Source organism: Dermochelys coriacea, chromosome 3 (assembly GCF_009764565.3).
Source record: "Dermochelys coriacea isolate rDerCor1 chromosome 3, rDerCor1.pri.v4, whole genome shotgun sequence".
NCBI classification, from domain to species: domain Eukaryota; kingdom Metazoa; phylum Chordata; order Testudines; family Dermochelyidae; genus Dermochelys; species Dermochelys coriacea.
The window spans coordinates 170,749,836-170,776,329 of NC_050070.1; the positions used below are offsets into that span (position 1 = coordinate 170,749,836).

General features: G+C 39.8%; 1 protein-coding gene across 2 annotated transcripts in view; it reads right to left on the reverse strand.

Annotated features, from left to right (window-relative positions):
• Positions 1–14,425, reverse strand: part of SYT14 (synaptotagmin 14) — a 183,417-nt gene extending 168,992 nt beyond the window's left edge. For both annotated transcript variants that reach the window (XM_038397632.2, XM_038397631.2), the window contains exons 1-2: positions 13,674–14,425; positions 11–58 (exon numbers count right to left, since the gene is read on the reverse strand). In XM_038397632.2, the coding sequence (XP_038253560.1) occupies positions 11–58; positions 13,674–13,686 (61 nt within the window). In that variant the 5' untranslated portion in view covers positions 13,687–14,425. The remainder of the gene's footprint in view (positions 1–10; positions 59–13,673) is intronic.
• Positions 14,426–26,494: the final 12,069 nt, after the last annotated feature.

The following is a 26,494-nucleotide window of genomic DNA, read 5'->3' on the forward strand; positions in this document are numbered from 1 at the left end:
AATTGTGTACCTTTTCTAATGCAGATTAGTTCATGTACGCCACAGGTTCGTTCTCCACCTATTTGAGAAAAACAACATTAGAAAATAGTAAACAGATATTATGAAATGTATTCTAATATTTAATGAGTTTTACAAACTGCAAAAAAGATAAAGGGGGAAAACTGAGTGTCACTTAATGAGGACATTACAAAAGAATAAAACAAGTTCCTTTTTTCAGAGGATATTATATGTAAATAGGAAATATGAAAACTCAAACAGTTCTTTGGTATTATCATTCTACTAAAGATGTGATTATTCATGCATGGGATTCAATGTATTAAACTGAATATTAAATTATCCCTAAACTTTTCATGTGGAATTTACACATTGAAATCGGTGAGTTAAAGTAACTCCAAACTTTTTCCTAACTATAAACCAAGTCCTCTAGTTCTGAAAAGTTGGTGAGCCATTTGATCAGCACATGAAGTTTCAGAAAGCCAAAGTTTTAGAACATCACATTGACAGTCTGTTGCAATGTCTAATTGATAAGTTGTACAAAACAGGTTTTATCCCCTCAGGGGGAAAAAAAAAAAACACAGAGGTTATTGGTGTCGTTCCCATCACCCCAGGTTTTATCAGGGTTTTTCCATTTGGTGAGGGTTTTTTTAAACTTATGTTACTTTAAAGTACTTAAGTGGGCATAACATATACAGTACTTGAAAGCTCTTTGTTACTAGAAAAATTAGGTTGTAATTTCAGACTGTGAATAAAAACTAACTATTCTAAAACGTTCAAAGGGAAGCAATCAGAACATTGAAACTTGTTACGCCTACTAGGGAAAGTTAAGAATTGTCTAGAAGCCTAGAGAAAAAGAATGGGATTAGTCATTGGTGATTAGAGAGAAAGGCTTGGTTATTGGGTGAAATAAAGCATCATTAAGTGTTAAAAAGAGGGGTGTGTATTTATATATATATATTGTGGCAAGATGGCAGATATTAGTATGGTGGGTCCTGCGCTTTTCTTGGCAGGAGGCTAAGATGCCATCCCTTGCCCCTGCTCTTGGGATGCTGAGGTACCCGATAGTGGTCTGAGACGGTGGTAGAAGAAGGAAGTGGGGAAGGGGTCTCGGTTTGCTCCTCACTCTGAGCCCCAGCCCCTCTCAACCCCTGCGGGTTCTTACCCTCTTCCCCCTTAGGTGGGGAACCATCGGTCCTTAGATGTTGGGGGAGGAAGTCTCCCCCCCTGCTGGGGCAGGGTCTCCCTTACTTTGGTTCTCTGGTTTTTCAAAACTTACAAACACACCTCCAAGCTCCGGTCCTCCCTCCTCCTCCTCCCCGACTACCTGAAGCAGGGGGTTTTATTAGGGTTCCTGACAGGGCTTAATTGACTACAAGTGCTTCAATTAACCTGTAGCAACCCACCCTAGTCTACAGGGAGCCACGCCTTAATTAGCCTAGGGTTTATATATTTCCCCTCTACCACTGCTCCCTGGCTCTCCTGTATCACAGTATACTCACTCCATTTTAAACCAAGTTTTTATTTAAGTTTGACATCATCCAAACTCAAACACTTAAACTCAGGGTAATACTAAGTTACAGGACATCTCTTAACCATATCTTAATGCCCATTAAACATTTTTTCACTCACAACAGACTGTATATTCACAATGGACTTCTTTCTGCCTGCAAAAGATAAGGAAACATACATAGATTACATTAATCTCCCTCACAGCATAATGAAAAACCTTAATTAGACCCTCAGCAAACATTTAGTGTTGACAGAAAGTGCACAGGTGTGTTAAGTGTGTGGTGTGTTAAGTGTTTAAGGGGGAAGAGTGCATGAGAATGCAATTAATGTTATCTTCTAAGGGAAATTAATGTGTTGTACATAGTATATTTTCTTATATATTGGAGACAAAATATTCCTTATGAAAACAGAGTCTGTTACAGACAGTGGAAGATGCTGTGTAAACATTAAGGTATGGTAAAGAGATTTCCCATTAGTAAGTATTTTCTTGAATTTTAGAGCTTGAGTTGGAGGGACCACTAACCTCAAGACCTTTTAAACAAAGTTTCTGTTTATGGAATTTCCCAGATTTTTAATACAGCAAGTGTAGGATAGAGGTTTTGTTTATTTTTTTTGGGTGGGGGGGAAGCCAAACGGTGATAAGGATGCCCCCGACTTCCCCTATGGCATGGTCTACAGAGGGAGTGAGAATGTTTGCTGTTGGGGAAGAGGGGAGACAGGGGACATCTCTTCCACAGATAAAGTAGTGGCCATCTTTACTGAGGCCATGAGTAATTTCATACTCAATAGGTAGCTTCAGTCCCACTGAGAATTATATGGAAAATGGTGGCCATTTTTAGTAGTGGAAAATTGTGAATGTGATGGGAAAGACAAGAAAATACAATGTAATTAAGCAAAGTTCTAACCAATCTGTTTTTGTTAAAATGTACATTCAAGAATGCTGGCAATAACTGTTAACTGTATAGAAAGTATGAATGATGATAATACCACCATTTGTTAGCAAAAGGGATATGAAGAAAAGTCAAACACTAAAAATGTTTAAAAGTCTCATTTAATTTTAACTCAAAGTAAAAGATTTAGTTTAAAATACCTCTGAAAATGCAGGCTTTATTCAGACTCTGAGCTTGAAGCTTGGGGAAGATACAATGTATTTTTCATGCAAATCAAAGAATGAATCCTTCCCAAATTAAAAAAATGGAACCCAATCTTAATTTAGAGGTGATGTTGCTCCTCTGTAAAAGGGTATCTAGCTCATCAATCTTCAGTCTCAACAGGGTAATTTATTACATGGTCATTTCTCATTTTATGTGTAGTAAATGTGAAAGCTGCTGATCAATACGCTAAAACAATTACTGTTAATGATTCCTTCATATTGGCATAAGAATTTATCTGACTCGACATGAATGAAGATGAAAGAAATGGTAGAATACAAAGGATCAAATAAATCAAAGGAATAAAACCAGATAACTCTTTCACACTAAGCTCACAAAAGCTTATGGTCTAATAAATTTGTTAGTCTCTAAAGGTGCCACAAGTACTCCTTTTCTTTTTACGGATACAGACTAACACGGCTGCTACTCTGAAACCTGTCATTTAGACAAGGAAATGTATTCTTGTTTAATGCTATTGGTTCTACACATGAAAATAAAAAACAGAATATTGTGTCCAAATTGCTGAAAATCCCATCCAGAAATCCAGAGAAAAATTAAACAAAGAGGTCTTCACCAATTTTCAAAAAATGAAAATAAATTGGAAAAAAAGATGAGAACTGAAATCATCCTGAAGCAACATACTGATATTCAACACACTACTTGAGGATTGTTGAGAATAAAGTATCAACTAACACAGTTCAAAAGCATTAATGTAAAAACCACCATCACTCTCCTGGTTGATTGGATGAAACTGAAAGACTGATGTCCCAACTTCTCAATTAAATTTAGTAGAACTGAGAAAAACTATGTCTCTTAAGCCAACTACCATGAGTATGCTGAAATTTGCACTGAGCACAAGGAGAACAAAACATATTTTATACAAGAAACTCTAGAAAGCTACTAAATCTATTTTTAAAAATGAAGAATTTACAGCGACTTCATAGAGGAGGGAGAGACCTCAATATTGATGCAAAATTATATTAATAAAACTTTTTTTGTTTTTATTAGATTACAAGTTTGTCTGCATCTTTACTAAATATTAAGTTACAGCTACAAATGTATTATAGCCAGATTGCTTGAAAGATATCTGTGGTATGTTTTAGCTAATTATGTTATAAAAATTTCAGGCTGGCTAAAGAAATTTCAAGAGGTTTCTGCTTTCTGTCTCCCAAGAACAAGCAAATGGCCTCAGAAGATTATTGTACCTTAGCCATAAAGCCATGAGTGTTATACAAACTAAGAAAAGCTGCATTTTAAACATTACCTTGCTTTAACTTTTATACTATGTATTTTCTTTTGTTCTATGTTTAAAAGATATATTGGTTATTGAAATTTATGCTTCGTACAAAATATCCAAGACATTTAATTGATATACCAGATAGACTGCAACTCTAAGGACATTGGGTAAAGAGATAAACACATGGCTCCATATTCAGAAGCTGAAGGTAGCACCTAAGCCAACCTCAATGGCATGAAGCCAATGAAAAGATGACAGCAACCAACTTTGAATCTAAAAAAGCCTGAAAAAGATGTCTTCCTAACTTCACAGAAACAAAAAGGAAGAGTATTAAAAAAAACCTCAGAAGTGAGCACACTCACCCCCCCCCCACACACACACACATATCCGTGCTACCCTACTTAAATAGCAAGCGTTCATCAACTTGTCCTTTCCATCGCTATAAGAAAGCGGACACAACAGCTAAGGAAAAACAGAGAAGGCTCAAGAAAAAAAAAAACACACCAAGGATAGCGCCCCAAGATTTCAACATGGATTGGTGAAAGAAAGTTAACTAAGACACTGCCAAGAGATTAAATTTAAAACTCTTCTAATGATTTTATTGGGATATGAAAATGCTGTTATAAATTAAACCATTAATAGTTGCTGCTGTTAATCATCAAATGGTTAGACCACATACACCTGGAGAGGAGTCAGGGGCTTTACATTGGAAACAAAGGAAAAGAGGGATTTAATTGGATCCAAGATTCTTAATATTGGTCAACTGCCCTGTTTCAAGGAAGCTCTTTAAATGGCTTCTGCTCTAAATCACTGATTTGAATACCTCTTTCAGTTTCATAGGATTGAGTTAAGATTGCTTATTTTTTCCAGTTATAAACGAGCTGTCTATCCTTAAATTATTTAGTCCATACATAAGCAGCTTCTAAGTATCTAAGAAGATACTAAGACTGGTTCATAATAATTTGGGAAAACAATATACTTTGGTTTTAACTTATCAGATGAAGAGCATCCCCAGTGGTGGTCCACTCTCAGAAGGTAATAGATCTGTAAAAGCTCTCCACAGACAGACGTACAGAAGAGATTGTAATGGAAGTAGCCAATTTATCACTTGTCTTGTTTTAATATTTTCTATTACTTTCTTCAATAATAAAATATCCATGGTTAATAATTCTGATTATTTTACTTGGTTTTAATCCTGGTGTCCCCTAAGGTATGTAAAAGAACCCCTTTGAGTAAAATAGTGGGAGTCAGATTCCATGAGTCAGAATGATTGATATAGGTTATTCATTACCCTACCTTTTGCTTTTGGGTTTCCCTGATTTGTCAGTAAGAGAAAGGAGCTGGTCTACCAATTCTCGTTTCTCTAGATTACATTTTTCAGTAATTTTTAAAATAAAATTACTCTGTTTCCAACAATTTAAAATTATCCCTTTCTACCCCACCCAGATTACAGGCTGGTGACACTACTGCTGAAATGCTGTTAGAAGTTTGGCTTGATGGTACTAATAAAGAACTGGAATCACACAAGAACAAAATCAAAACATGATTCAGAGAAGCTATGGAACCTTTCCATTATTTAGCCAACATGACTGATTGCAAATATAAAGATCACATGTTGAATCCAGCATAAGAAGAGGTAGCTGAAACATGGCTGATGGAATATAATCCTCTCTCTTGTCATTTTAAATTGAAGATCTAGATTTCTACCACAAATCTTTGTGTCTGAGTTTGTATTCACAGTTCTGACTGCATCATAAAGTAGAAAATTGTCCAAATAAAGTCACAGGAAACAGGACAGTTGAATTTTATCAATTTTTAAAATCTCTGCATTCCTGTCCTGTAAACTTTGCATCATATGATCAAGTTTAGCTCATTCAGATAGATTTAGTTGAAACTTAATAGACTAGATGTTGAAATAAAGAAAGTCAAGAAACATCACTCTTCATCTTGTATGTACAACCTTAGTTCTGTGTCCATGCATTACGACAGCTTTAGTTATATGGCCAATGCTATGCTCAAAGTACAATACATCATCAATTTCCTCTACATCATTAGTTATACATGTCATAACGAACTAATATATCTTTCCTGAAGACTTTTATCTGATCAATTTTCTTCTCTGGGAGGGATGTAATTTAAATTTAGGTCTGTCTTACAAACCATCACCTACAATATATAACTTCACTCACTGTGGACCATATGACGCATGGACTGTGAATGGCAGACAGTCAAGGAAATACCATTATACAAAAAACTACAGTAAGCATACTTACACAACATATACTACATATTAACTCTAAAACAAACAACAATAGTGAAAATCTTCAGGTTTCTATAGACTCCAGAGCCTAATTCAGAGCAAACCACTTCATCCCCTTAACTGCACAAGGAAGACTTTGATCTGGATTTTAAAATGACAGATGCAAAATATCCAATACACAAGCAAGTAATCTAGAGTTTACATTTGTAAGATATCTCAGAGCAATGTGCCTCCTGCAAATTCATATACAACACAGAAGCCTCCCACACATTTATATGAAAAGAATATTGAAGGTGTAAAGAAGCTAAGCATTCCTCTGGTATCCCTTTTACAGATTTAGGGGGTGGGGGGGAACTGCAAAATGTGCACGCAGAGTATGACATTTTCAAGGGGTAATAAATCCATCAAATAAAAAAAACAGTTTACAAGAACTCACAAAGGCATTTATCCTTACAGAGGATACTCAAATGCCAATGTCAGTGTTTTCCAACCATTTTGGCTACAAAGCTGTGAGAAACACGACAAGCATTTTATTTTATTATGGGAAAGCATAATTGATTCACTCTTTTAGTAAAATCAGCTGAATTGTTTTTGCTCAAATAAAAAACAAACCCCTTTTGGGCTGAAATAAACCTGGAAAATTCAGCTTATGAAAGTAAAGTTTCATAAAGTAAAAAAAGCAACTGGCAAGGGGTTTGGTATTGAACTCATTAGTTATCCTTAGCAATAGAAGTCTTTGCCTCTAATGCTAACAGTATATATTTAAAATTATTACTGGTTTAATTTAAGGATCCACACTTTTCGCTTCTCTCTGTCTTCATTTCATCTTATCAATGGTTGACTTGCAACTTCAATGTTCTTTTAATGTAGTTTTTTTTTGGCTATCACTATATTGTTCACCATTTGCTGGTATTTGTTTGATATTTTGATAAACTTGGTAATCTACTACACAATTCAGTTCTTCTCTTCCAACTCCCGAATGCAACAGTAGCTTATTTTGTCAACCCCTTTCTAATGTATGAAAGCCTCTGCTTCCTATAGAATCCTAAACAATAGGGTCAGAAGAGACAACCTGAATAACCCAAATTAATCTCTTGCATTTTGCAGAACTATTCTCTGTATCATTCCCATTAGGTTTCAGCTACACTAAGATTTTTCTAAAAAGAAAAGGAGTACTTGTGGCACCTTCGAGACTAACAAATTTATTAGAGCATAAGCTTTCGTGAGCTACAGCTCACTTCATCGGATGCATTTGGTGGAAAAAACACAGGGGAGATTGATATATACACACACACACACACACACACACACACAGAGAACATGAAACAATAGGTTTATCATACACACTGTAAGAAGAGTGATCACTTAAGATAAGCCATCACCAGCAGCAGGGGGGGGAAAAGGAGGAAAACCTTTCATGGTGACAAGCAAGGTAGGCTATTTCCAGCAGTTAACAAGAATATCTGAGGAACGGTGGGGGGTGGGGTGGGGTGGGGGGAGAATCACATGGGGAAATAGTTTTACTTGTGTAATGACTCATCCATTCCCAGTCTCTATTCAAACCTAAATTAATTGTATCCAGTTTGGAAATTAATTCCAATTCAGCAGTCTCTCGTGAGTCTGTTTTTTGAAGCTTTTTTGTTGAAGGATAGCCACTCTTAGGTCTGTAATCAATGACCAGAGAGATTGAAGTGTTCTCCAACTGGTTTTGAATGTTATAATTCTTGACGTCTGATTTGTGTCCATTCATTCTTTTATGTAGAGACTGTCCAGTTTGACCAATGTACATGGCAGACGGGCATTGCTGGCACGATGGCATATATCACATTGGTAGATGCGCAGGTGAATGAGCCTCTGATAGCGTGGCTGATGTGATTAGGCCCTATGATGATGTCCCCTGAATAGTTATGTGGACACAGTTGGCAACGGGCTTTGTTGCAAGGATAGGTTCCTGGGTTAGTGGTTCTGTTGTGTGGTGTGTGGTTGCTGGCGAGTATTTGCTTCAGATTGGGGGGCTGTCGGTAAGCAAGGACTGGCCTGTCTCCCAAGATCTGTGACAGTGATGGGTCGTCCTTCAGGATAGGTTGTAGATCCTTGATGATGCGTTGAGAGGTTTTAGTTGGGGCTGAAGGTGATGGTAGTGACGTTCTGTTATTTTCTTTGTTGGGCCTGTCCTGTAGTAGGTGACTTCTGGGTACTCTTCTGGCTCTGTCAATCTGTTCTTCACTTCAGCAGTGGGTATGTAGTTGTAGGAATTGCATGATAGAGATCTTGTAGGTGTTTGTCTCTGTCTCAGGGGTTGGAGCAAATGCGGTTATATCGTAGAGCTTGGCTGTAGACAATGGATCGTGTGGTATGATCTGGATGAAAGATTTTTCTGAAAATCTCTTTTCTTGGCACTCATGTTGTTGTATTCATGCAGCTCTATAATGGATATCACTAATACAGAATGCTCCTAACTTTTTTAAGCACCTTGTCATCCAACCCTGCAGGGTGGTAACGTAAGCATTTGATCTATGTTAGTACTCCAACTATCGCTAGCACCAGTGGAGCTAAAACCAATTCCACAGCAATGATGGGAGATTTGAAGAAAAACCACAGTGTAGGAAAGGGCCAGTATATGTAGTCTAACCTGTTCTTAAGTACTGACAAACATGGAAATTCAGCCATCTCCCATGGTAATCTAGATCCCTGACAGACTGCTCCTTATTGTTAATAACATTTTCTTAATGCCCAGTGTAAACTTTTCCTTCCTAACCTTCAGGACATTTGTCCTCGTCCTGCCATCATCAGTAATTGATTTATTCCCTCCTTCATTTATACAGTTACATTGAAGCCATACATGAAACTGTAAGTTGTATCCTGTCCAAGCCTTCTTTTAGAGTAAGCATATTTACCTGTAAGCACTTCCTCATATGCCTTTGAACCAAATTATTTGTTCTTACTCTAGTTTTACATTTATCCTTCCTATCTTATGGGGAGCACAACTGGACACAATAATCCAAGTATAGTCTCACCAAAGCTATGCAAAGAAGCACTATTATCCCTCTGGCTCCTTATATCATCAAAGAAAAATACTGTTATTTGGTTAGCATTTTGTAAAAGCACTACACTGCAAGCTCAGATTGAGTTTGCTATTTCTCTACTAGATTTACTATCTACTGTCCTACAAAAGGTGTTTCTCAGACTTACTAGTTTCCAACCAATGATCCCTCAATTTGAATCTGTGCTATTTACTTCCTTTTCATGTTGCATAGTATACCTTCATAATTATTAATATTAAACAACCTCCACTCCTCCCAGGAAAACCTGAAAGAGTGAGTATAAATTTAAGCACTCAGTGAGTTTGAACTGGTGAATTTCTAGCTGCATTCTCACCTTGGGGAAATCAGGTGTACAACTTTAGAGAGTGAACAGAAGGGAAGGCCCAGAAACTTGGCAGAAGTAGAGGATTTACAGAGCTATCCAAATGCATCATCTCAGATCATAAAGCATCCATTCTGTCCCTGTACCTTTCCCTCCATCCTTCATGCAGCATGGCTAAAGAGACGCTATCATCGGCTTCTCAACTGGGTCCTGTTTCACCAAAGCTCTTTAGCATATGTCTGAGCTTAGCCCTTTCTCCAAGGGGGGGGGAGGGAGTGCAGGTGTGAAAATGAAATTAATGCTGCTATAAGCAACATTAACTTATACTGTGTGAGTATGAAAGAAGCATTGCTCCTCAGTGGCACACTCTCTCTCCTCCCATCCCAGCACACTGCCTGAAATCCCACAGAGTCCCAAACCAGAGGGAGCTGTGGGAAAGCAGCCCCAATAGAGTCACAGAGTGCAGTTAATATGATACATTCCTTTCAACTGCTACTTTTGGTGACTTACTGCTCCATTTTGCTTCAGTTTTCCCTCTGAGGCAGCCCACTCTTCCAATCTTTCAGTCACTTTTCCATTTGATACCATCATTGACTGGGTTTGCCACTCCTCCAATTTTTGTGTTGTCTGAAATTTTTATTAGTTGAAACTTCACCTTCTTCTATTATTAGTGGAAATATTAACCAATGCGCTTCCTGTATCTACCCCTCCAATGTATCTTACACTTGACACTGTGCCTTACTTGTTTTGTCTGAGGAGGGAGAAACATACCACAGATAAGGTTGTCAAAGTAATTCTGTAGTCCCATTTCAGCCTGCCCCTTTCCTAGTTATACTCTGCTGTTTCCGGTACTTCTGGAGTTGCTCAAGCCAAACCTAAACTATCCACCTGATATTTAAAAAATATGTTAATGTGTTTTTTAAAAATTACTATCTCCACAATGACTGGAATTTCAGCTTCATATTGACTTTAAATGATTATTTTATAACAAGATGTTTATTTTGAGAAATCATCTCAGCAAGTTTTATAATGGTAGCTAAAAGCAGAAACTGTGGCTACCCAAACTTCACCTCATGAAGTACTACTTCATTTTTAAAGCTTTGTCAGTAACCAAAGTATTTCCACACTGCACAAATGTAGCTATAAATAATTTCACTGATCAAAATAAATTGCACTTGCTTTCTTCCCTACAACGCTTAATATAAAGAGCTTTACATGAGAAAAACAACTTAGGTTTTTCAGTTAGCACTGATGTAAAGTGGTGTATGTTAACATGACTGACATATTGAAAATATCAAAAATTATTTTAAATACATCAAAAGTACTTCTTTACTAGAGCTAATAAATACTATTTTTGATATTTGAATTGTGTAAATTTCAAATGTAACTATAATTACTTTGTTTCAAATGTTTTTTTTAAAAAAAAAACCTTTGATATTTATTCTAAATGCTGAAATTTTTAACCTTGCAGATTCCCTGTAGTTACAAATAATAATATTTAACTAGTACATGGTGTTTTTTAAAAAACACAATACTTTCTATGAACATATTTTATGTCTAACGATGTGTGTGAAAATGTTGGACATACAGTAATTTCTGTATCTTAGTGCTGTAAGACGGAAGTCCTGCTGCTTTAGTGTGATTGCACTGGAGAAGACAAAAGCAGTAGCATGTACCAGGGCTAACTAATATAAAAACATGAATTTGATTAGTTGACTGGTAAAGAGGTTTGTCAAATACTAAAGCCAAAGGCAAGGTGCTAACAAGCAAACCAAAGAAGGAAGAAAACCAAACTGGGAAGGAGAAGGTATTATATATACATATCAGTAAAATTGGGAAAAAAAATTATTTATGAAACAGAATGGATGCTACACTCTTGCTGCAGCCTATAGCAGGGGTTGGCAATCTTTCAGAAGTGGCGTGCTGAGTCTTCATTTATTCACCCTAATTTAAGTTTTCGCGTGCTAGTAATACATTTTAACGTTTTTAGAAGATCTCTTTCTACAAGTCTATAATATATAACTAAACTATTGTTGTATGTAAAGTAAATAAGGTTTTTAAAATGTTTAAGAAGCTTCATTTAAAATTAAATTAAAATGTAGAGCCTCCAGGACCAGTTGCCAGGACTGGGGCAGTGTGAGTGCCACTGAAAATCAGCTCACATGCCACCTTTGACACACATGCCATAGGTTGCCTACCCCTGGCCTAGAGTAATGAAATTCATTTCAACTCCCTCCTGCCTTTACCAAGAGAATTAAATCAATACTTAGCTGCACAATTTCATAATGGGATTTGCATCAGATTTTCAGGAGAGCTCAGCTCCTGTTTATTTAAGTGTCCAAGTGGAAACTGAGCTCTTTTGAAATACTGGCCCCCCACTGCAGGTGGTGAGCACTTTTGAAAGTCTGAATCTTTTTTGTTTCTTTAACATTTGAGTAGTATTCTTTCTACCGCTCATCTTTCAAAACTAGATTTCAAATACAGAATTCAAAGGGTGATAAAAAAAATATCTTCACATTCAATAAGCTCTGATGCATTTGGAGGAGATTCTCCATTTGAGGGATAAAAGTTAAGGCACTGTTTTAAAGGACACTGTCAACTTGATTTTTTTTTTGAATGACTAATTTAAAGGTTCCAATTAATGATAGCACATCCTTTATATTATATAGTAAGTCCTGTTCTCTCCCCCCCCCCCCCGCCCCAAGATACCTGAGAAGGGATTTTTGTCTACCTCTGTTTAAAGGGGGCTTTTTAGCGCGGGAGAATTCTACTGACCAATTCTGGTTCCTATGTTGCAAGCTACTCCATGTGGGTGAACCCCTGCATGCACACAGGGCCCCCTAACTCTGTGTGGGGACTGGAATCTGCTTGCATAAAGCAACTTCCACAGTTATAGGAAGCCAAGCCCCTACCTTTGACATTGAAACTGACTAAAGTGCTGGCAAAGGTACAAAATAACCAAACTAATAAATAGTTTTGGACTTTATTTTTTAAATGATAGCTTCTTTCAGCTACAGTAAGGGAAAAAATTTCTGACAAACGTTTTGAAATTGACAGTGTACCTTTACAGTCTCCTTCACTGGAAATTACAGTTTGGGGGTTTGGGGGTTTTTAATTACATTTATATTTTTCTCTCAAGATTGAATGAGGTTTCAAAACAAACTGTGCCGATTCAGCAGTGGCACCCCTTTCTAAACATACGGTCATCTTCCAACAGTACCAACAAGTGTCTATCATCCCTTGTACTCCCAAGTGCCCCCTCCTCTTAAAAAAAAAAAGTGATGGTGTAAAGAACCTGGAGCAGACACAGACAGCCATGCAAGTCTCACTCCCTGGGCAGTAGAGAGAAAGAGGGAGACTCCATCCTTTGGGGAAGGAATTTTAAAGCAACTGATGAAGTCTCCCCAGGGAGGAAGAAGGGGGGTGGGGGGGAAGTTGTGCTGCGTGGGTTTCGATGCGATCCACAATCTCTGTGACTGAAACCGGAGCCTCTCGTTCCAATGGGCTTGAAAACAACGGCAGCTCCCCCCCCCCCCCAGGCTGCGTCCCAGGCGCCACCTAGCACCTATTGGAAAACCAGGGAGGTGGGCGGGCGCAAGACAAACCCCACTGGCGCCCCGCCCCGGGCCCCTGCCCCGCTGCAGCCCCGCACCACGGTGAGGGGCGCTCAGACCCTGGGTTAGTCTTCTCACAGCCAGCGGGAGGGGAGCGTGCAGCGAGGGGAGGCTTCACCCCAGTCCAGGCGGAGTCCTCGGCAACACCCGCCCGGTGGCAGCTGCCTGGCACCCCCGGGGATTATTTATTTACCTACTCAGAGACTCCTCGGCGCAGCCACAACAGGGTGGGGAGAGGCCCGGGAGGGAACAGCAACCCCCCCCCCACTCACCCACCTCTGGGGTAGCTGCCCTGCTGCAGCCACAGACGCCGGGCACCATAGGCTGCACCCAGCCAAGCCACCCCACGGCGCAGCCGGCCACCACCGCGACCGCTCGGCGCCACAGTCCCGCTCTGCCAGGGATTATTTACCTGAGCGGGGAGCGAGCCCCTCCGCCCCGCTGTTCCCTAGCCCAGGGGAGCCCCCTGCTCCCCATGCCCGCTGCCCGGTGGGAGGGGGATGTTCGGGAGGAGGGGAGCCCGTTATTGGCCTACTTACCATCAATCGCCATGATCTTCCAGGTGGGCCGTACCAAGCGCAGCGCACGCAGGAGACACACCGACAGGCAGAGGCTGGAAGAAAGGAGCAACGGGAGAGCCTAACAAGGGAGGGAGAACGGCGCGTGCCAGGGCAGTGGAGCGGCGCGTGACTCCGCCCCCTTTCGCCGGGCCCGCGGCGCGCCCAGATTCGAAAGGGCGGCGGTTGGGTGGCGGTGCTCGACGCCGGCCCGACTCCGAGGCCAACGGGCCGCCGGCGCCCTGGTTCCCGACTGCCGCTGTGAGAGGCCGCCGGCGACCCAGGGCTGCGTTCCATCGTGCCGCTGCTCTCAGCCTGGCGCGCGCCCTTCCGCCCCCTGCTCAGCCCTGGCTGCCCGAGCCCAGGGCAGTCAATGGGGTTTGTGCCTGTGACTTCAATGGAAGCAGGATTTGGCCCTTTTAGGGGGTACAATGGTCATTTCTGCTGCCCAGCCAAGGAATCGGGGCCCAAATCCTGAACACACTACAGCTCGTTGGGGATTTTGCCCTAGCGTTCAGTAGGATCAGGATTTGGTCCATTTTAAAATTCGGCATAAAGCGCACAACATTCTTGCCCAAACCAAAACTGCCAAAACCAGCTCCTTGATTTTTTTTTTTTTTTCAGCAAAGGCAGAACTTTTCCCATCCGAAATAGGCGGAATTTTGGAATTTTGCTCCTCCGGTATCCATAGCTGATCATCCTTGAAATTTTAAGACCATTCCAGTTATTGTTAAAAATGGTATATTTTCAAATGCCGGGGCGGGACATACAATTGTCCAGGTTTTGGAAGTTTTATTTGTTTAAAAAACTATGCATTGATTCATATAGAAGACTTAAAATGTAAATACATTCCCAATTTTACATACACCACAGTAACTTTAAGCATGTGAGCACATGAGCTTTATGCAGTAGGTAAAGGTATGTCTGTGGGATCAGGGCAAAAAAAATGAATGAGGTAGTCTTAATTCTGGCATTTCCTTAACTTTAAAGTGCCTCATTTTGCAACATTAAGATTACATAAACAGTACTGTAGAAGGTTAATTTTTAAAAATGTAAAAGTCAAAATAAAATCAATTATGTAGAATCATACTGACTTTCCCCCCCATATGGGCCATCAGCAGGGTTTGACTGCATCTGGCAGTCAGAGGCTTAGGGACACCCAGAGCATGGGGTTGCATCCCTGATCATCTTGGCTAATAGCCATTGATAGATAAATTCACAAAAGGATAGGTCTATATCTTTTGTGACCCCAGTTATACTTTTGGCCTTCACAACATTCCCTGGCAATGAGTGCCACAGGTTGACTGTGTGTTGCATGAAGTAGTATTTCCTTATGTTTGTTTTAAACATGCTGTCTATTAATTTCATTGGGTGACCCCTGGTTCCTGTGTTATGTGAAGGGGTAAATAACACTTCCTTTTTCACTTTCTCCACAAAATTCATGATTTTATAGACTGCTATCATATCCCCCTTAGTCATCTCTTTTCCAAGCTGAATAGTCCCAGTCTGTTTAATCTCTCCTCATATGGAAGCTGTTCCATACCCCTAATCATTTTTGTTACTCTCTCTGTACCTTGTCCATGTCTAATATAGGTGAGAATGGGTAATCAAAATTGCATGCAGTATTCTAGGTGTGGATGTACTATAGATATATGTACTGGCATTAGGATATGTACTGTCTTATTATCTATCTTCTTTCCTAATGGTTCTTAACATTCTTTTAGCTTTTTTTTTTGACTGCCACTGCACATTGAGTAGATATTTTTAGAGAACTATCCATAGTGACTCCAAGATCTCTTTCTTGATCAATAACAGCTAATTTAGAGGTTTCAGAGTAGCAGCCGTGTTAGTCTGTATTCGCAAAAAGAAAAGGAGTACTTGTGGCACCTTAGAGACTAACAAATTTATTAGAGCATAAGCTTTCATAAGCTTTCGTGAGCTTCATGCATCCGATGAAGTGAGCTGTAGCTCACGAAAGCTTATGCTCTAATAAATTTGTTAGTCTCTAAGGTGCCACAAGTACTCCTTTTCTTTTAGCTAATTTAGACCTCATCTTTTTTGTATGTATAGTTGAGATTATGTTTTCTAATGTGCATTACTTTGCATTTACCTGCATTGAATTTCATCTGCCATTTTGTTTCCCAGTCAACCAGTTTTGTGAAATTCTTTTGTAACTTTGCACTCCTCACTATCTTGAGTAATTTTGTATCATCTGCAAACTTTGCCACTTCACTTTTTACCCCTTTTCAGCAGAGGGAGTATTGAGAACAAAAAGAGATACAGTCTCCCTGCTCTCCATTCCTGTGACCAGCACTACAGCTGGTAGCAGCCAGAAGGAGTAACTGCAGGCAAGCCCTGCTCAGCTCCTACAGCCCAAGGCCAGAGTATATTCAGTTGCTATGTAGGGATGGTACATGTATAGTCTGGTTGATTTGTATGAAGGGAGGGACCATGTCCATTGCAGATGGATGTTCAGAGACTGTACCTGCCAAAATCTGAGTCTCTGAGCATGTGAGAACTGAGATTTTTAGTGGTTTATAATTTGGGAAAATTTTCACAGGGGCACGCTCTGGCACAAGTATACCCCAGTCAAATTTCAAGTCCCTGCTCTCAATCATGGAAGCACTAGATCTTCGCAGCTAAACCACTGTAAGAATTTTTTTTAAACATAGGCAAAACATAATTTCCCCTAACATCACTCTCTGAAACAGCTGAACCATGTTAGCTTAAATTAAAAAAAAAAAGCCTGAGGCAGACACCCAACAAGTAAAATTTCAACTCAAATGATTTACGTTTAGCCAAGTTATCAGCAACTGTAAACAGGGTCTTATAATGGAAAGTGTCAGGGAACCTTAATTATAGGTGTCACCACCTGAACTGATTATAATATTTACCTCAATTCTCCTAATCACAGACACAACAGGAGACATAAGGAAAAATTCATAATTCCTCATCCATTCACCGTTCTATATTGACCCTCAGTTAGCTTTCCATATATCTATCAATGTTAACTTATTTCCTCTCTAAATTTTTTTTTTTTTTGCCTTTTTAAAAACTGGAACAAACACACACAAATAACAAAAAACAGATAATGTTGATTAATGGTTATCACCACCAAATGTGCTACATACATTTTCTTCCTGAATATTTCCTGTTTTAATCACACCACACTGTCTCCATGCCTTCTTTCATTTGAACGATTAGCCTGGGTACTATTTTTATCCGAGTTTGATCCTAGGAGAGACTGAGTTTATATCTGATAATTATTTGTTTTGAACTTTCAGAAAATCCTTAAAAAGAGGCTGTGAGGGGTTTGGTTTGGTGCTGTAGGAAGACTAGAGTATATACTATCCCTAAAAACTTCCATGCAATTTGACTTTGGTTGTTAAGAACCATCTTGTTTGACTATATTGTACGGCTGATTCTGAGTAATGGGTTAAGGAATCTATTGGATTCAAGTATCTTTCAGCTCTGTTAAGGTTGTTATTCATATTTTTTTTTGCAATATCTCCATTTTGTTGGGATATTGTCATGTCACATAACCCACAGTGGGGCTCCCGCTGGGTATAGGAGTCTACCCCCACAGGTCTGGGCTCCAGTTTGAAAGACATTAATGAATCATCCCAAATTTGTAGTTGGCCTGCAAAAAGTTATCCCATTGTCACATGCTTGCACACCATTAACGTGTTGTGACACACAAGTTTGTCTCATTGGACAAACTCAGATAAGTGGCAATCCTTCCTGTGGAGGCTGTGAGTAAATTGTTGCTTGGGTCACAAGTAAAATGGTGATTGGAAGTCTCATCCCAGTCCCCATTTTTTCACATCAGAAAATCTCCACACACTTAGTCCCAATTAGCTGTTTGCTCAGGAAAGAGTTCCAGGACTAAAATAATAGGTGTCACTCCAGGTCAGCAAAGAGGTATATTGGCAGAGATGTGCGAGGAAGCATGAAAACTACTTGCCAGCACTATCCCTGGCTCAAGTCAAAAATTAATACATTCACATGTAGGTTTACATTTTTTAATCTTTATACTAAATCAACAGACCATAGAATAATGTAGGGGTGGTCAGCAATGTCCTATTTTTTCAGCTGCAATGTTACTAAAAGAGGGACAAAGCTTTAAATCAAATTGCAAAATTAATTCTTTGTTTGGGCCATATAAATCAGTTTTCTTTTAAAAATAATGTGGATGCTTGTGACAAACCGAACTTTGTCTGAATACATATTGCCCTTTATAAAAGTAATATAAAGGATCTGCTGATGTGTAAAATTCTCTTTGCCAAATCCAAGGAGCCAATCATTTTGAGTGGTATTTTGAGAGTATTATTATTATTATTACTATTATTAAGGCTACGATTATGTCACAGAAGTCATGGAATCCATGACTTCCAGAGACCGCCATGACGTTTTCTGCTTCAGCCCCAGGGCTGGAGCAGGGCTGGAGCTGTCAGCCAGTGGGGGCGCCAGAGCTCTCAGCTGCAGAGGCCCCATAGCTCCCAGCTGCAGAGGCCCTGCAGCTCCCAGCCCTGGAGCTCGGAGCTATGAAGCAAGGCCCTGCACAGCTCCCAGCCTCCAAGGTGATAGAGGGTCTGCAGCTCCCAGGCGCCTGCCCGAAGCTCCAAGTCACTGAAGATCCGAGCCATGGGGGGGGGGACCCTGGAGCTTTGAGCTGCCGCAGGGGGCCCCTAGTGGGGGGCCCCCGGCAACTTCTAGCCACCAGTCCTGGAGCTCCAAGCCTCCATGGATAGTCAGGGCCAGCAGCTCCCAGCTGCTGTGAGTGGCAGCAGTGGTGGGTGCTAGACCCCCATACACCCCATTTTGTCAGGGTTATTTTTAATAAAAGTCACGGACAGGTCAAACGCTTCCATGAATGTTTGTTTATTGCCCATGACCTGTCCGTGACTTCTACTAAAAATTACTGTGGCAAAATCTTAGCCTTTATTATATTTGATGATGTTAGTCTCTCATTTGTACAGAAGGGCATTAAAACACAAATATGCAGCCAATTTATTACAAGATTTTCAGCAACTATGTGAGAAAACAGCACCGTGACCCACAAATGCACTAAGTGAAAGCTGATTCATAGGTTAGCAATAGGTTTAATACTGAAAGAATACCATGTGTGGGACTAATCCTTCACTCACACTAACCTGCCACAATGATTCAAATAACTGGCAAATTATAGAGCACTTTTTAATCCCATAAGTCCCAATGCATTTAACAAAACTATCTACATAGGGATCACTTCACCCATTATTGAAGCAGCCAATTCTGGGACGAAAAAAGCCTTTGGAAAGTGCACAACAGAACTGCATGTTAATCTGGAATGGAAACAGAAAGATCTCTACAAAAGGGAATTTTTGATAATCAGAATGCAGTTACCTAATTGGAGTTGACGCCTGGTGTCATCCCAGTACTTGAAAAATGATCCAGGAGATTTTTAAAATGAGTATTAAATGGACAGGACCTAAATTCACATTGCATGTGAAAGATGACACCTCAACAGCACAGAGCCCCTTATCATATTGGGTCATTGGTTAAATAGGAAAAAGTGCCACTTACTGTATCACTTACAACATTTCCTGCACCAAACAGATTTTCCTTACAGGTTACCCATCCAAGTAATAAACCCCATCAAAGTCCGCTTAGTTTGTGAGATCTATTGAAATCATAGCACAAGGAGGTATGGATGAGAGATAAGTAAAAGGTAAAACAGGAGAGGAAGGATTGTCCAGTGGTTAGGACACTAGTCTAGGACTTAGGAGAGCTGAGTTTAAATCCTTGCTCCACCACAGACTTCCTGTGAGACCTTGAGCAAATCACTTAGCGGGCCTGTATGAGGCTATTTAATTGACTAACCACCTGAGTGGTACCACAGGCACCGGCTTCTAATTTTCCCCAGGGGTGCTCAACCCCTACTCAGGCCCTGCCCCCACCCCACCCCCCAAAGCACCTCCTCTTCCCGCCCCCACCCCACCCCTTCTCTGCCTCTTTCTGTACCCTTCTCCCAAGCACACCACATCCCTGCTCCTCCCCCTCCCTCCCAGCGCCTCCTACATGCTGCAGAACAGCTGATCTGTGGTGGTTGGGAGGCGCTGGGAGGGAGGGGGATGAGTTGATCGGCTGGTGGCCAGTGGGCAGGGGGAGAAGGGAGCTTGGCTGCCGGTGAGTGCTAAGCACCCACGGAGTCGGCGCCTATGAGTGGTACCAGCTCAGCAGACTGGCTTTTAAGCCCAGTCTTACCCATGGCTGTGCTAGTTCCTGCCCTACTCTACTTCGTTCCCCTCCACTCCAGATAACCCAGTTCTGACCCTCAGCTCGGATTTCTGACTTTGGCTCTGACCCTTTGCTCTTGCATCAGGCCTCTGATTCCTGGGCCCTTAAACTAGCTCTAACGACTGGGCTCAATGCCTGCTCTCACCACTAAGTACAACCACCCACCTCCCAGGCACTGACAGATTGTGTCACTTTCACCTATTTTTTGTTTTAAAAGAAAAACAAAAAAACCCACATTTTGATAAAGTCAAAACATTCCATTCTAAAATGTAGTATTGACTATTTCATTTCAAAGTGACTTTGTTTTGAAAATTTCTTTATATTATAAAAAATTAAATATCAAAATTGAAATGAGATGTTTTTATTTTTATCAAAATTAAACATTTGACCCAAATCAATTTTTTTTCAGAAATTTCATCTTGCAGGAAATTTCAAAATTTTATTTTTGTTCTCAATCAAAAAAAAAAAAAGCAAGTTTCAAATCTGCAGAATCTCCTGTGATATAGAAATTCTGGTTCCCACACAGCTCTAGTCTTCCAGAGTCCCAGCAAGAAGCAGAGCAACGTGCTGTACAGTACTTTTCTGAACCCTCCCACTATGGGGAAAGGGCTTGTTCATAGGGACTTGAAAAATATCAGACTTTAGCAATACCATCATAAATAACATACTTACAAAGGAAACACCGGACCTGCTCAAGACAAAACCAGTCTTCTTCCTGTGACAGAGCCACCAGTGGGGTAGAGGAGTCTGGTCTTATTGGGACCCGGGAAGTGGGCGGGCGAAGCCTGTCCACTGCTAAAGGATCCCCCACCGGCCTAAAAGGGGGATCCACAGGACCTAGATACCCAAAAATTCCGGGGGACAACTAATGAAATAACAGGGACAGGAGTGTGGTCAAAGGGTCAAATGAAGGGAATCGGATGGGGACACTGAGCAGAGAACACCGGACAGTGCCCACTGCTCCTCAAAGGCATCAAAGGAGTCAGAGGACGCCGCCCAGAGGAACTCTGCCCGGATACGTGAACGGACCGAGGATCGGAAATAGAGGAGTCTGGTAGAAGGCACATATACTGGCCACTGGATGAATTGTTTTCTGTTCTCTGAGTGACCAGCGCATGGGCTACTCTAGAACAATCAGGAACCTGCTAGAATCAATTATGGCAGGCAGGCTAATCAGGACACTTGGTTTAAAAAAGACCTCCCAGGCCTGGGGGGCAGACATGCAGGGAGTGAGACAGTGTGTTGCTGGAGGGCTGAAGAGTACAAGTGTGATCAGGAGAAAGATCCTGCAGTGAGGATAAGGAAGGTGCTGGGGAAAGGCCATGGGGAAGTAGCCCAGGGAGTTGTAGCTATCACGCAGCTGATACAGGGGATATTGTAGACAGCTGCTATCCACAGGGCCCTGGGCTAGAACCTGGTGATAGGACACAAGAGGAGTTGACTTGGTCTGTGAGAAACCCCAGAAGGGAAGGTCTAATTTGGAAAGGGATCTGGCCTATCCCTGACCCACTAGGTGGGACACAGAGACTGCAAGGATTGTTCTCCATTTCCCCCATGCTGGCCAGTGATGAGATTAGCTGAGTGAATGGCAGGTTTGAGCCTCTAGCTGAAGGGGCCAAACTGAAGGCTGCCATGAACCTCTGAGATTAGCAAATCCGCCAAAAAGCGCAGAACCCACGAAGGCAGAGGAAGAACTTTGTCACATTCCATATCTTCAGAAAAATTTCCTCCCAGGGACATTATTGCAGTAGCAAATGAAGAAATGGTTGAAACAATTATGATACAGTGCTATGCCCAAATTGATTTGGGATCTCAGTTTACATCTTTCACTAAGAATTTTTGGCAGCAATGTTGTGAACACTGCCAACTGGAGCTGAAATTGATGTCCATTCAGATTAGTTTCCCATGAAAAATGTCCCTATTAGGGCATTAACAACTTACCTTCTAATTTGAGGGTTTGCATAATCATTTTGTTGGTACCAAAGAAAGTTTGAGTGAATATCTGTGGCTCTTAGTCTTTGTCCCTTATGGCTTCTGAAAGCTTCCCTCTACTGACAAAAATTGTTTAGCTCCCTTTGGTGAGAACAATCTACCAGCCACCATAAAGAACGAAATAATTTGATCAATGCTCAAAAAGATGACTCTTGAAACAAATGCTGTGGTCAACTATTGCCCAGTGTCTAACTTAGCATTAATGAATAAATTGATTGAGAAAATAAAAAGAGAGTATTTCTAATAACACTTAACTTCTACCATCATCCTAGACTCTATACGGTCAGGTTTTCAGTGAGGATCTGGTACTGTTCAACAATTGCCTATAAGCTATGGCAATGAACAAACAGTTATGATCAGGGTTCCTATTGCTAAATCTTTCAGTATCATTTATCTTCCACACATATATAAACTAAAACATTCATGCATTTTATTTTATTTAGTGCTCCATTGTCCAAGTCCTGTAACAAAGCACTCTTCTGTCCCAGATAAAAAGGATAATTAAACTTACTGGTATACTCATAAAAAGCCAGACCTGTTCAAGTTACCAAAGTAAACCTTACTCCACAATGTATACTATACTTTACTTTATAGTGTTCCAAAACAACAAATTAAGTTACAGTTACGGTTTTTAAGTGCAATTCAAGAGAAAATGTACTAGTAAATACATACTTTTTACACACATGTGGGCACATGCATGTACACACAATGATTATGTAAACAATTCTGGCACAAAATTAACACAAAATTCATGCACACCCATACCACTGAACAAAACATATCTCCGTGGCCACCTGCAAACAGCCATAACTCCATCCTGTAACAAAATATCCACAGTACTTATAGTCTAAATGAACCATTCATCTCAACTTTCAAAATTATGCATAAAATTTAATACAATCTTTACATGAGTAAGAATTAGATAATAGGTCTGGCATGTCCACAACTATAAGTCACAATCACATCCCTTATAGTATGTAAGCACATCCAAATAATAATAGTTTCTTGCTGAGAAGAAGAATTCCATGTACTTTTAATTAGACAGATATTAGAGATTAGCAATTGTCTGACTAATGTACTATATAAACACACATCAGATTATAAAACCATGTCCTTTATTTAAAAAAACAAACTGCCCTTGTCATAAAAAGCCATCACATTTGACACCATAGAACAAATATATGTGCTTATTCAATTAACCATATAGAAAATGTTAAGAAGCAATTGTCCAACTCACATTAATTGATCAGTATTAAAATCAAAGGAAAGGCTAGCATTGCCTTTCACAGAAGCTGAATCAAGCCCTAAGATAGTAGTATATATATAAGATAGATGTATATATATACAATCATAGCTCTGTCCCTATATATATAGGGCTTTCCACTTAGACTTTCAAAAGAAAAAATAAAATTTTTCTCCTCCCTTAGAATAATGAAATCATGTTATTACTAATAATTCTTTGTTATGAAAAATTAAAAAGGTTGAGGGAGTGTCAAAATATTCCTTTAAGAATTGTCAATGCATCTCTAGAATATATTTAATCAATGGGTTTTTATGGTTCTTACCATTTCTCATTTTATGCCTCATGTTACATAATTTTCCAGAATACATGGAGAGTAATGGGAAAGGTATGGGAAGTGGAGTACTGAGGTTGGTCCATGGGGGGAGAGTGGTGCTGGTGCCCATGTCTACCAACCCCTAAAGCCTAGGGCTTGTCAAGGGGATGTTTCAAGGGCAGTGGTGGGGTTGCTATGGATTAATTTGGAAGTGAAATTGATAACAGTCTCAAGGTATTTTCTAGTGTTAGTAATTTACAATTCATGTGCAAATCCTGTTTACCTTGAACAGAATTTGGCAAATATAGACACAGGCTTTTCCACTTGTTCCAAACCCCAGTTAAGACACCACTCGGTCAGCCCTGATTGTCAAGAAACAGCTCCCTTCATTCTCAATCTTGGTGTCTGTCTCCTTGCTTTTAGTGTACTGTCTCTTTGTATATTCTGCCTCCCTCTCGTCCCACCCTGATAACTCATCAGCCCAAAGCCAAAAACTTTGAACAACATGGGTGAGCTTTGTGGAGCTGCTCTGCACATAAAGGAACCTCACAAAGATTTGTCCACAGAGATCAATTCCTCTGATAGTCTGTATTAGACAGAATTTACCCACTGAATCCCCTTAGCAGCCATCTGGGTGCGGCTGCAGCTGCCAGACCTTAGAGTAAATGTGTGTATGCTTAAAGCATTTTAAGCAATAAGAGGTGTATATGCAAATGAAATGTCAACTGTGTTATGTGATTGAGTTACTTTTGATGCTGTAGTCCCAACAACGCTAATTTGGCATCTGTAAATGGTTTAAAGGAAAACATTGCCTATCAAGCTGCCCAGTATTGTCTCATTGTTTCCTTGTACTCCCTATCTTTGTATCACATTGTAAACTTTGGGGCAGGGACTGTCTTTTTGTTCCATGTTTGTATAGTGCCTACCACAAAAGGGTCTTGGTCCATGACTGGGTCTCCTAGGCACTACCACAATACAAATAAATAAAATTATCTGTATACTGGCAACTCTCACATTGACAGAAACTAACCCTTGGGATGGAATGGAACTTTGAGACAGAATGTTTGCTGGTGTAACTGAGAGGCAGTCAGACAGAAAGAGCAGCAGGGCTGACAGAAGAAGCAGCACTGTGGAATTGAAAGTCATAAGGAAATTTGGCCCTTTATTTACAGGATTCACTTTTCATGTAACAGAATTATTCTGAGGTTTGTATGTGTTTATACTGCTAGAATGCCCTTTTCATTACAAAGGCTATATAGCATAAATTCTACACTGGAGGCATGTTATGAAATTTCTGTGCAGGATTGAAGTAAAATCTTAATGTACTTGATGCAATAAAATATATAGTTTGATAAAGTTGTAACATAGGAAAGCCATGCAGTTATAGTTTGAGATTGAATTAACTATTTCAGATTAATGTATATAAAGCTGCCCTGCTGATTTGAGTTAACAAATGTGTAGTTCTGTGTCTTGTTATTAAAATGTTATTAAAATGCTCAATTATCAGTTTTGTTTATACTGAGACACATCTTATAGACAGAGACACGTGTTATGCTGACGGGGAATATTTAAAAAACCACAACCAAACCTATTCAGGTATTTCTAATGCAAGGTTCCTAATGCTTATGAAAAAGTGTGATTACCAAATGAATTTTTCAAAATATTGATGATAATAATAATATCTAGCTCTTCTATAGCACTTTTCTTCAGTAGATTTCAAAGTACTTTACAAAGAAGGTTCCATTTCCCCCATTTTTAGGATCAGAATATAAAGGTAAAGAGAGGTGACATGACTTACCCAAGGTGACCCAGCCCGACAGTAGAAGAGTTGGGAATAGAATCAAATGTCCTGAATCCCCGTTTGGTGCTATATCCACTTGGTCACATTGCCTCCAAACAAAACATTGAAAAATGTTGCTGTTTCTTTCACCAGTTCTAGCTAATATGTAATTATTTTAAAGTAGGAGAGCCATATTTCCAACATATTTATACCATTAATGTTCTCAACTAGGGTAAATAAAAACCATTTTAAAATTAAATAAATGCATTAGTCCTCAAAGAACACTATAAAACCTGTCTGAGTCAAACTTCAGCAGCTTTTGCTATGGCCCTGTTTCTTTTTCTGCAATACTGTTCACAAAATGTTTTTTTACAGTGAGAATTGTCTGATTTGTTTCAGTTCTCCCATAACTCAAAAATAGCTGATGGGATTCTGCTCAAAATTTCCATCAAAAATTGCCACTGACTAAGATCAATCATGGAAAATTTCAGTTCAAAATGTGAATGTTCCAAAAAGTTATGAGGATCTAAAAATTGTGGATTATAGTAGAGCTAACTAGCTATAGCAGGCAGAGGCACTCACTATAATTACTCTTTGTGTTAACAATATAGGGATCTATTCAGTTAAAACAATTTATCATCCACCATGTAAGAAGTCAGCTGCACCAAAAAAGGCATTTTTTTAAAAATGACTTATTTTATCTGGCAAAGAGTGGACCAGTAAAGCATAATTCAGTTGGAACTGGGCATCAAGGCTCTTCTGAAAATTTCACCAGGAACCTAAAAACCTTTATAAATCTAGCTCTAAGCAACTTGCCCAAGGTTACACAGGAATTCTGTGAAAGAGAAAGAGATTGAACTCAAGTCTCTCAAGTCCTAGGCTAGTTCTCTGGATAATCCATCCTCTCTCAGGCATCTAGGCAAGATCACTTCTAGGAATGAGAGGACTATTCAGTTTCTGTGACAATTCATTCCTGGGCAGCTCAGGCTGAGACTGCTAATACGGGTGCAATTTGGTACCAACTGTGGTGGTGGTTTTTATGATGGGAACACCTGGCAATTGGGAACTGAACCAAGAGAAAAATGCCAGATGTATTTTGTAATGAAATTAGTAACAAACTGATCAGAAGTTTAGACTGAAGCCACTTTGCAATAAAGCTCCATGTACAGGTCAAGTATTTTAAAGTATTTAGGGCC